The 12,784-nt window shown below is 42.3% G+C and overlaps 1 protein-coding gene across 2 annotated transcripts in view; it reads right to left on the bottom strand.

Moving 5' to 3' along the window:
• The window catches only part of BDP1 (BDP1 general transcription factor IIIB subunit), a 70,448-nt gene extending 59,717 nt beyond the window's left edge, over window positions 1–10,731 (bottom strand). For both annotated transcript variants that reach the window (XM_075180226.1, XM_075180235.1), the window contains exons 1-2: window positions 10,360–10,731; window positions 5,708–6,287 (exon numbers count right to left, since the gene is read on the bottom strand). In XM_075180226.1, coding sequence (XP_075036327.1) covers window positions 5,708–6,287; window positions 10,360–10,613 — 834 coding nt within the window. In that variant the 5' untranslated portion in view covers window positions 10,614–10,731. The remainder of the gene's footprint in view (window positions 1–5,707; window positions 6,288–10,359) is intronic.
• Between the last annotated feature and the right edge of the window lie 2,053 nt (window positions 10,732–12,784).

The raw sequence follows: 12,784 nt of genomic DNA, 5'->3' as shown, positions 1-12,784 counted from the left end.
CTTACAATAAAAAGGATTTATGTACTTACATTAATCTCTTTCTCTGAATCCATCTGGGGGACACTGCTACAATGGGGTTTTATGAGGGCGCAAGAGTTGGCACTTAAACAGTTAACTAAACTTGCTGCTGACTCCTCCCCTCTGCAACCCCTACCAGCCTCAGTGTAATACCAAAGCCCCAAGGAAAAAAGCAATCAACCATACAGTAGAAGAGCAAAATGGAGAGAACACCGTGCCCCCCAGATGGATTCAGAGAAAGATTTAACATAACTACATAAATCCCCTTTTCTCATTCATACACTCTTGGGGACACTGCTACAATGGGGACAGACCAAAGCAACCCCCTAAGGGAGGAAATGCTCCGATAGCCTGTCCCGCAAAGCACTGCGGCCGAACCCTGCTTCGGGAAACGCACACATTAAACCGATTGAACTTCGTGAAGGTATGCACAGAGGACCAGGTGGTCGCCCGACAGTTGATCGGCAGAAGCCTCATGGAGCTCAGCCCAAGATGCCCCCACAGAACGAGTGGAATGAGCAGTGATCCCCGCCGGCACAGGCCTGTTCCAGCTCACATAGGCCTGTTTAATCATGGCTTGATCCACTGAGCAATGGTTTGTTTGGAGCCTGCCAGCCCCTCTTTTGGGAATCACATAAAACAAAGACAGAATCCATTTTCGGGGGATGTTCTATCCACATAAATTCGCAATGCCCTAACGACATCCAAGGATGCAGGAAAAGAAGACTCAGAGGAAGATGAACCACCCTTAAAAGCCGGAACTAAAATATCTTGATTAATGTGGAACCGTGACACAACCTTAGGCATAAACGAAGGAACCGTCCTTAGTACAGCCCTGTCTTCATGGAAAACTCAATATGGAGACCTGCATGACAAGGCACCCAACTCTGAAACTATGGCCAGCAAAAAGACTTTCCATGTTAAAAGTCTCAAATCAATCAAACGTAAAGGCTCAAAAGGAGCCTTCTGAAAAACTTCCAGCACCAAATTCAAATCCCAGGGAGCTATGGGCGGAATATAAGGCGGTTGAACCCGTAACACTCCCTGGAAAAAAGTACGAACGTCCGGAATAATTGCCAGTCTTCTCTGAAAAAATACAGATAGAGCAGATACTTGAACTTTCAGAGAAGCCAGTCGAAGTCTTGCTTCCAAACCTCTCTGAAGGAAAGCCAACAAACGGGATAATTTGAACAAGTCCGCTCTGGAAGAATGCCGTTCACACCATCTCATGTAAGCTAGTCACACCCTGTGATATACGAGCTGAGGAAGGTTTTCACACTCGCATCAAAGTTTTTACAACCCTTTGCAAGAAACCCTTGGATCTCCAGATGCCGGCTTCAACAGCCATGCCATTAAAGCCAGACTATGAGAATCTTGATAATAAAACAGCCCCTGATTTACCAGGTCAGGACGACAAGGAAGGGCCCAACCCGGTCCGTCCGCCATTTGTAGAATGTTGGCTTACCAAACACGTTTGGGCCAATTCGGAGCCACCAGGATTACCAGAATACCTCCCAGACAAACCAGTCTGAGAACCCGTTGAATTATGGGAATTGGCAGAATGATATCCCAGTTGGAATTCCCAGCCCATTGTCAAAACATCCATCGCTACCGCCTGGGGGTCCCTGGATCTGGAACAAAACTGGGAACCTGACAATTGTGTCTGGATGCCATTAAATCCAGATCCGGTCAACCCCATCTCTGAACAAACATCTGAAAAACCTGAGGATAGAGGGAGCACTCCTCTGGAAGGAACAAATGTCTGCTCAGGAGATCTGCCTTTCAATTCACGACCCCTGGAATGAACACCGCCGAGATGGCTGGAACAAAGGCTTCGGCCCAGGCGAAGATCTGGTTTGTCACCTTCATAGCCTCTGCACTCTTTGTTCCTCCCTGTCGGTTTATATATGTGACCGCAGTCATGTTGTCCGATTGGAGATATACCAGTCTGCCCTGTAATCGAGACTGCGCTCCCTGAAGGGCCAAAATCATCACCTTTAGCTCCAGAATGTTAACACAAAACACACAGTCACCACACAGAGTGAAATAAAATGTATTACTTGCTTGTCCCAGGCCAATGCCTATAAACAGTAAAAAAAAAAACTCTTATGTGTCCCAAAAAAGTCCGACTACTCACTTAGAGAAATCTATGTTTAAACTGAGAATAACAATTTCCTATATAAAATATATAAGGAAAGTTAAACAGTCATAAACCCCATTAAGGGACTTAGCTGAAGGATGGTCAAAGAGGGAGAGAGTTAGCCACAGCAGAACACAGAACTTTAACAGAGTGCCCCCAGTATCTGTCAGGATACACTGTGCACTGCCGAGTACTGGGGCAAATCCTTCCCGCTCCGGAAGGTACCAAGTGTCGGGGGAGCCTCTCACAACTGTCTCCTCCCCACACAGCCAGCAGAAATCTCCCTCCAGGTCTCCATCCGATATCAGAGTATTGCTTGTAACTACTCTGATAGGAACCACCTTCCGACCTATCCTTCTGGCCGAGGAGATCCAAGCCCACCTCTTCGCCTCAGCGGAGGACTTGGTATATCCTTTAATGGCCACACACCTAACAGGGCTCGGCACTCTATGACCGTGACAGCCTGCAATCCTGCGGCTGTCACAGCATAAAGGGATGTGCACCCGAGGAGTTTTCAGACTCTTCTTGAAGTCCACAATATGGAACGCTATCGCGTCCCACTATAGATATAAGCGCTGCCAGCAGCACTTATATCTCTTCACTTTCTACGAAAATAACAAAGTTAAAAATAAAAATAAAAACTTCACTAATCTAGCAACAAGTACTGGACACAGTACCAGCCAGCCCAACTCCTTGGGCCCAAACTACACTGAGGCTGGTAGGGGTTGCAGAGGGGAGGAGTCAGCAGCAAGTTTAGCTAACTGTTTAAGTGCCAACTCTTGCGCCTTCATACAACCCCATTGTAGCAGTGTCCCCCAGAGTGGATGAATGAGAAAACTACATTAACAATTTGGAAATTCTGCCAAGCTGAAAGTTATATTTAAGAATTGCACATGTAGATCCAGTGTAAAGTATAGTAGCAGTAATGGTGAGTAGGCGAAGGCAAACACTGAAAACTAGATTTTTGTACTTACTATTTAATCCCCTTTTCCAAGCCTGAACAAGTAGAGGACACATACAATGGGTTGTGTTTACACTTAGGAAAAAGGGTGCTAAAAAAAAAAAAAACTAAAAAAAAAAAACAACAAAGAACTGAGGACCCTCCATAAAGCTCCTCTCTTCCACTTTGTCTCCTCCTTTCTCAGTTCACAATTAATCTAAAGAGGAACATGCATTCGTGGGTGCATTAGAATGTGTCCCCTACAGCGTCGGAGAATGGGAGTTAATGGTAAGAAAATCAAGGGAGAGATTGATTACACAGGAAAGAACAGCAGCCTGGGAGAGCTACCTATCAAAGGTGGCCTTCACAAAGGAATTAATTTCCTTTTTGTTAGCTTGGAAAAAGTTATGCAATGTCAATTACGAGATTGCTTTGCAATGTCCCACTACAGATCACCAAAGAACGATGTACCACCATGGTCAACTGTGCCTTCAGCTCAAGAGGGGCAGGATCCTCTATCACAAAATAGGCAAAGAGACTTATAAGGAGGTACTAGATGCTTTCTTACACCTCTTATAAAGGACAAAGAGGGTGCCTGAGACCTGGACAGTTTTGCGATTACATACCTCATCCAAGTGAAGCGATGGTTCATTGGAATTGTTCGGGTGAGGGCACAAGGAAGAAATACGAAAAATGCTTTGGTGAAAAATTCCACTACTCACACCAAGCCAAAATGGATTTCCAAACCCTAGAGGACTTATGTGCATGCAGCAATGTCTTACTAAAGAAGTAAGCGCCCGAGATGACTGATTGAGAGGTCCATAAAACTGATGTACAAGGAATGTCTGGGCCAATCGAGTCCATGAACAACGGCTGTGCCTCTTCTTCATTACATTTTTGGGGATCAGCGGAGTGTGCGGGTGGAAGTTAGATGAATTGAAACCCCAGTATGCCAAATGCCAACAGGACTGAAGAACTTGTGCCACAGAAGGGCAGCTTGTAATTTGGATGTGGTGCAAATAGATCTATGTCCAGATAACCCTATATCTGCAAAAAGTCCCAAAACACTTCTGGTGGAAGTTTCAGGTGTTGGTGGCTCCCAGTTCTTTAACCCTTTATTGTAGGTCAATGATATGGAACAAAGTTCTCCCAACTGTCATATTTTTATCCACCACCTTAAGGAGGAAACCACCATGTGAGATAGCCAGATGGGAGTTAAGATACAGAAAATATCTGTTCCACAAACAGAGAAGAGCATTTTATATGGAGTACATGTGAAACTACATGTAAGGCACAGCCGCCTGGGTTTATAAGAGTCATCACTACCGTCATACATGATCCGATGATAGTTATCGAGTTGGTCACAATTGGGAATGTTGGCTACTGTAGAAAGCAAATGTTGTCCCAAGGGAGAAACACTATGAAGGAATATGAGAAAACTCAGTCCCAGAAATACCATGGGGACAGATCCATGGTTTTAGCTTGTTTATGATCCAGGCGTGTGACTTCAGGAGCTAGATAGTAAGCTGGAGATGGCGAACAATCTGAATCCAGGAACAGACCTTCAATGGGACGTTCAATAGAAACGAAACAAGCACAACCCTCTGACAAGGCAAAAATACCTCTCTAGAGGTTGGGATGATGGTGAAGACCAGAAAGGCCAAACAGGAGTTCTAAAAACTGTAAATAAGTTCAGTGAATAGTAAAGCAGGAAGTGCTGATGGTAACCCCATATAAGGACATGAAAGAAAGCATCCTTGATATAAAGGGACACCATGAATTCCCCTTTAGGTATCCAACTTGGGCTCCAGGAAAAGATTAGAGCAAAAACAAACGACCCATCTAATGATCCTAGACATTCCATTCGGGGGATGCTGCACTCAGGTGAAAAGCATTTTCAGGAAAAATAAAAATTCTTAACTTGTTTCACATATATTTATATAATTTTCGCTTTAAAGTCACCTTTTTCACTTTTAAAAACCACATGTATTTGAGATAAAAAATAAAACAGAGAAAAACCAGTTGTATTGCTCTTTTTATGCTTATGTGTGGAAGGGTACATCAGGGACAGTGTTTCATTTTATTTGTAAAGGCAGTTCCCTCCATGAGCATGGAAAGTTAGGCAGCCCTTATATTTTACACCTGTAAATATAGGCAGTATAGCCTATAGTCATTATTTTCTATTTAAATAAAAATAGGAGCATCTTAGACGTAGATCTGAAGCATCAAAGCACTTCAGAGGAAAAATAAATAAATAAATTATATATATATATATATATATATAAAAATAAATGTCTGTTGGGCTATACCCTAAATGCCCCCAGTGTTGTCTACAGTGCCCGAGTCATGCTAATTGATTAAATGGAGCAAGAGATATTACTAGCAAGAACAAGGAGCTGTTTAAAGCTCTAAAGAAACACCGTGGACTGGCACAGTTAGTGATCCCACAGATGAACAACAGAAAAACATTAACTTGACTTTTCAGAACATTGATTACAGGACATCGTCTTATACTTAAAAACATAGAACCTAATACAATCTCCATAAAAGTGCCATTCATTCCATATATAAGATAAAAAATAAACAATTTAAAACGAAGCGATTCCTACCCGCTCTTTCCGCAGTTCATCCCTAAGCAATTCTCGCAATTTTTGTGATCTTCTAAGTCTCTCTTTTTCCAGGTTACCAACAATAGTCCTTTTAGGAATATTTTGCTTATTTGTCACAAAGTCTTCATTGATAGATTTCTGGGATGGTCTTTCTTTAAGAGGACTCAGCTCCTCTCTCTGTGCGCTCTCCACAGATTTAACAGGACTAACTCCAGGATGATTAAGTACAGATTTCTTATATGGAGAAAATTGGGGGACCTGAGGCACTGGAGTTCTTTTTTCAGGTAAGGCCACATGCTGCCCTGGAGATGCAGGAAGAGGAGCTTGTGACTTTGGAGGGCTCAGCAACTTCACCTTATCCGATGGAGACACTTCGGTCTGACATGGTACATTGCCAACAGGTAATGATGAACGAATTTCCACTTGAGGAGACTTCGGAGAAGGAGCAACCACAGGCGTAGAACTGGAAATCCTTGGTTTCACCAGGTTAGGTAAAGTAGAAATTCTTTTCCTCCTCTGAAAAGGTGTAGAAGACTTGGTTGGCTGACTTTCATTGCTGACAGTGGCCGTCTTCCCATGTCTGACAATTAAACACACAAAAAAATATATATATTTTAGATTTAAGATATATTATTGAATAATACAACAGTTGAAACGCCATAGCAGTTTTACTTATTCTTACTCCGATTCAACCTTAATTCTAATGACTTTAACAACAAAATAAACATGCTGAAACTAGCTCTGAGTTCTAAAACATGTCCATGGGACCTAATCACATTAAAAGAAACTATCATACAGTATAGAATGTGTGCAGGTAAGACTGTGCAGTTACAAAATGTAGCCCGCTATTTTGTAATGCACTTACCTTGATAAAAAGAATGTGGAGTTATAGAACAGCTGGTGGCTGCATTCTTTTTTTAACTCAGTGTTCCTTTATAACTGCATGCACTTTTGACATTTGTAAACATAGAATGTAGCCATAGTGCAGTATGGATTGTGGGACTAAAACTAATTTTTCTTAATTTAAAAAAAAAAAAAAAAAAAAAAAAAAAGTGTATACAACACCTACGTACAACCATTTTGTGGGCATAAAACTTGAGAATACAGCCTAATAATACAGTAGAAATTAGCAACATCATTCTGTCACTAGCACTAAATGAATTGATAGGCTGAATACTGGTTAAAAATAAAATAATAAAATGGAGGCGTAAAAAGATCACAACCAAAGCACTCAGAAGATGATTGGTGACTAAACGATCAATCTATTAAATATTGTAGGAGACTGACACCACCATTTGAAGCAAATCCCATATGAAATAAGTTTGCCAAATAATTAATTACTCATCACACTGTACAAGTAGACATTGGAAAAAGTTGGGATTCCAAACTCATATATTCAGGGGTAATAAGGCACAGACATGATTCTAGCTTTTCTGCTGTCTGAGCTGAAGACAAAATGCACAAAACAACCATTGAACAGAACACCATTAATTTCTGCTGTTTTGTTTAAAAGAAGTTTCAGAGGAAGAACATTATTGATAAAAAAAAATTAAATGATGATGAGTAGCTCATACTACAACCAACATTCCCTTAATGCCTCTCATGTATCAGCCCTTCAGCTTTCAAAGAGGCCACTCAGATGAAGGAAGAAGTGAACAGGGCATGATGGCTTAGCGGTTAGCACTTCTGCCTCACAGTACTGGGGTCATGAGTTTGATTCCCAACCTTATCTGTGTGGAGTTTGGATGTTCTCCCTGTGATTGTGTGGGTTTCCTCCGGGTGCTCCAGGGTCCTCCCAGCTTCTATTAAATTGACTTTAGTCTGAGTGTGTGCAGCCGACTGGATGGCCGCAAGCCTCCTGTTGCTCACCACTGTGCTATTTTGGTCATCGAACTGAAGCTGAGTTCAGTACGCAGCTAGCAAGGCAGGTTCCAAAGTCATTTATGGTATGAGCAGGTAAATCAAATATATCCAAAATGTGTCTGCATGAACAGTTAGAATTTACTGTATCCATATCAACTGGTGTCCAGTTTAATATGCAGACCACCTCATATCAGACTAGGTGCTCATCTTGCCTCATGAGAGATTAGCCCATGTGATGACTACCAAGAGGACTGTGTGTTAATTGATTGCTGCATGTTTGGCCAGTCAAATTGGCCATTTCTGACCAAATTGTTCACCCATTACACACAAAGTGACAACCTAAACTCTAACCAATCGAATTTGATCCAGTAGGGTGGCAAAATAGTGCATGTTTCACGTCTTTGCCCAACAAAGTCGCTTCCAGATCCGATCACACTGCAACATGTGTGGCCAGCATAACTGGCGGTAGCATAACTCACATGTTTATATTAGGTATTATAAGGAGGAATACAGCAACCCATAAGCCGACTTGAGAATACAGCCTTTTAATTAGATAACTGTTCTCATGGAGAACTGTTGTTGTTTTCCAAGCTTTGTAGTGATTATAATACCGGACTATAATATAATGGACTGGACAATATTGATTTGTTCTGGAAGTGGAGCAGTGGCGGATGCAGGGGGGGGGGCGATCGGGGCGATCGCCCCCCTAGCAGCGGCTTGCTGCCGACAGCTGCACACTGTGCAGGTCCGTTCACAGTGACAGTGTGCTGCCCGGCTGCTCTGATTGTGTTTTAAACACAATCAGAGCAGCGGGGCAGCACACTGTCACTGCCGAGCTGACCTGCACATACTGTGCAGCCGCCGACAGCCTTAGAAGTCGGAAAGGGGGCGGGGCGAAATCGCCACCCCTACATCGCCCCGGGTATAGCAATTTCCTAGATCCGCCCCTGAAGTGGAGTCAACAAGATGGGGGGCTCTAATGGGATTTTTCAATCATTCTGCTGTGGCCAACCTTAGCATATCAACAAGACAGTGGAATAAGGAAAATGGTAAGAAATAATTTTATTTGTTAAGGAGCTGAAGGCTTGTCTATTAGTTGAAAGTTGCTAAAATGTAGCAACCCATGTCTTTCTGTCTGTCTACCCCACCCCTTAGATTGTGCGCTTCGTTGAGCAGGGTCATCTCTCCTCCTGTCTTCAAAACTTTTAGCTCTCCAGCTACCTAGCCCTCCTCCTCAAGGACCCTCTTCCCACCCGTCCCCTCTCGCTCCCTCCTCTCCCCTCTGGGGGTCTCCCTGTCATCCGTGCCCTTCCTCTTGGGCTCCGTCGTATGCGGACCTTCCCCTCCCCCGCCCCTCTAGCTGTGCTTTGAGCTCACTGAGTTACTGTGCTGTCTCACCTCGTATTGTAATTTCGTTTGTCCCTGTACGGCGCTACGGACACCTAGTGGCGCCCTATAAATAAAAATTATTAATAATAATAATAATAATAATATGGACTGGGGACATCCATTAAACAGCCACAGGCAGTGGTTGACTATACCCAGACAACTGTTCAGTGACAGCTCATACCTGTAAATATAAAAGGAGACCAGCTACCATGTGCCCTTCCATCCTTTGTCAAACCTGTCCTAGATATATATTCACACAAGCAATAAAACAATATTAAACTAAAATTACATTAAATGTTATTTTAGATTGTACTTGCTGATGTTATAAAAAAAAAAGATTCAAACAAAAGTAATGGCTGAGACTAAACTCTGTATTCAATCTTCTAAACAAGTATTAAAGTTGCAACTCTTCACCAATATAAAATAACAGACCTATATTACAAAACAAACACAATATGTATGACACAATACTCATTACATTTATTTATCTGGAACTATATAACAAAGATCTACTGCTTCACACATATATACATAAGTGACTCATAGTTCAGTAATGTTTACAAAGTTAAAAGAATGTGTGTAAACAATCTGATGTAATCATATGAAAGAGAAGCTCTCACTTTATACATGAGAAGTGCAGTTCCATTGCCAACAGTACCATAGATTATAATCTGAATATTGCTTTAGGAGTAATCATGGAGTAAAGTCTAACTTAATGTTTTCATGTAGTTTACAGTTCCAAGTCTAATAAGTCATTTTCCCTCTTCTCTCCTCACTAGCACCTCTTGTACTAATTACTTAAGTTCAGAGCTCACAGGCTTCCTCCTCTTCTCCTGTATTAAAGAGCTGCCACCACCAATGAACCATTTACTGCTGCTTCTCTCCTGTACCGATCATTCTCTTTCAGCAAGTTCCCCACTACTGACAGTAGGGATCCCTATTACTTTCTTCTCCGGTGACTCAAATGACAGTGGCAGTCTGTGACTGGAGAAGCAGAATTCAATGATTGAGGCAGTTAGGTGCAGGAGAATATGGCACAAGGGTGTGGGACATTGTTTTATCAGGATGACAGAATTGCTCATAATGAACTTTAGAGCTGTAAACTTAATGATAACACCCATGCAGAGTTTATTACACGTCATGATCACCACTTTAAGATATACTTGAGGCAAGGAACTTACAGCTCTCAAGTTGGCGATGAACTACATGCACCAGCATAACATGAAAGCTTCTCTCTAGCTGTGCTAGGACTAGAAGTCCCACAACAACTGCTGGTTACACACATTCCTGTAATGTGACCTATGAGAGATCTGTAGAACGCTGCACATAATGGTGTCTATGAAGTTCTGTAGAACGCTGCACATAATGGTGTCTATGAGTACATTACAGCTGACACTCACGGCTCTGTCCCGTTCTCCTCCTTGGACTGTTCTTCTATATCTGCAGCGGACACTGTGCTCCCAGTGATAGCGGGGTTCTCGCTCTCCTCCGTGCCTCCTGTTACGTTATCCTTCCCTGACTCATGTGCAGGGTCTGGTGGTGGAGCGACCCCTCCATCTCCACCACTGCTCCCCGCAGCTCCAGCCCCGACCCCCGGAGCCCGGACACTCGGTCTTACGTTCGGCTTGAAGCTGAGCCTCGCTCTGCGGATCATAGTGTAGCAGAGTCACCGCCGCCCTCCGTCCTCATCCCGGCAGCCCCGCACACATCACAACCAGGCGTACAACACGCTGCACAGCCTGTCACGTGAGGCGACCACAACGTCAAGGGGAGTAGAGTGTTCTCACAATGACATCATCCGCAGGCGACATCATCTGACGTCAAGGTCCGAAACGCGTTCTACACCATTAAACCGAATGGGGGGGAATTCAGTTCTGTCGCGAGTAACACGGTGTAAATCTATTACCGTTAATATGGTAATTTTAAACCTGATTTCTGCTCGCGGCTCAGGGACATATTCAAATGGCCTCGTTACTGTCAAAAGTAACGCTTCTTGCGCACTATTACCGTTATTACGGTAATAGTGCAAGTGCGCGTAATTACCGGTTTTACGGTACCTTTAACTCCGGCTTTCTGGCTGCGAGCTGAAATCCGTGTTAGAATTACTGTAATACCTTTAACGCCACGTTACTTTTGCGAGTAAAAATAACGGTAATAGTGCAAGTGCGCGTAATTACCGGTTTTACGGTACCTTTAACTCCGGCTTTCTGGCTGCGAGCTGAAATCCGTGTTAGAATTACTGTAATACCTTTAACGCCACGTTACTTTTGCGAGTAAAAGCCGGAGTTCAAATTACTGCAATTTCCCCCGAAGTACCGCTACGCTAAAACTATTACTGTTATTACGGTAATAGTGCGCGTAATTACCGTTATTATCGTAGTTTTAACGCAAGCAGAAAGCCGGTTTAATATTACCTTAATAACGGTAATATCTATAATGCGGCGGTACTTCGGGGGGAATTGAATTCCCTCCTATGGGGGGTATTCAATTAACCACATTACTTGAAAAAGTAACGCGGCTTGCGCACTATTACCGTTATTACGGTAGGTTTAAAGCCGGGTTAAACTTACCGTAATAACAGTAATAGCTTTAGCACGGCAGTAGTTCGGGACTAATTGAATACCCCCTATGAACGGTAATAGACTTAGCGCCGTGTTACTCGAGCTAATACGGTAATTACCGTAATAACAGTAATTACGCGCACTGTTACCGTAACATCGGTAATAGTGTGCAGACAGCCTTACTTTTTACAGTAACGCGGCTAAAAGTTAAATACATGCTTAATTCACCTGTATGACACATTTGATTCAAGCATGTTATAATTTAGGAACAGAGGCTCCAAAAATATAGAACTTAAGATCATTTTAATGTTGCCATTAATTCTCAGGTAATTCCGCATATTTAAAAACAAATCATAATTCTGGACTGATAATACAGTGATTTGACAACCATCATTTTTTTCTGCTGCCTACAGGTGGAAAATTTAGCATACATATAAATTGATTTAACCTCATGAATGTCAAGCTGGCCCATTTTTAACGGAATATATTTGGTCAGTTAATTAAGCACAGGTTAATTCCTTTAAAAAAGTCAATAGTAAGCAGATGAAATCCTGACATGAAAGGAGCAGAGTACCTTGCCTCAGGTGGCAAAATTAGACAGTCCTCTTAATGCTACATATTAAAGTCATTTTATTTGAAAACCACATCTGTGTGATGTCTGCTTTCCTAATATCAATCTTCTGCAGTATTGTCACACATGGGAGAGTACTGGACCCTGTCTACACAGAGGGCAAATATCTTTACAGCCAGCCTTCTATACTATTGCAGTACACTAATATAAGTTCACATGCTCAGATGGGGAAACAAAACATACATGGGTATATAGCCAAGGCATTCATTATCCCAACGTATGTTGAATTGCTTTATATCTGTGAGTAAGTACTGAGGGTCATGACTGAACACTAACTGAAGATCACTCTGTAATATGGCACTTCACCGCCAATGTTTTCTCAGCAGAACATTGGGCTTGTTCATAATAAAACCTTATTTCCTTAATACTAAACTCCACAATGGAACTCTCATATAAGAAGTGTGGAGGTAAAACGCACAGCTGTTCATTGAGTCTCCTCTGACTTTCTTCTGAAGCTTTGTTAAAAAAAAAGTATAGGAGCATTGAGTGATTTCACCCTATCAACATTTGACAGCTGAAGCCACATTAGTTAAGGAAAAACACAAATAATTTCACTCAAAAAATAAATTAGTTGCTTTTTAATTTCTATAAAAAAATGTAGTTATTCTGTAGATGCCTGGCTGACATAAAGCA

This window comes from Mixophyes fleayi, chromosome 1 (assembly GCF_038048845.1).
Source record: "Mixophyes fleayi isolate aMixFle1 chromosome 1, aMixFle1.hap1, whole genome shotgun sequence".
Classification (NCBI taxonomy): domain Eukaryota; kingdom Metazoa; phylum Chordata; class Amphibia; order Anura; family Limnodynastidae; genus Mixophyes; species Mixophyes fleayi.
The sequence above is the reverse complement of the archived record's forward strand: the minus strand, read 5'-3'. Positions and strand labels throughout refer to the sequence as shown.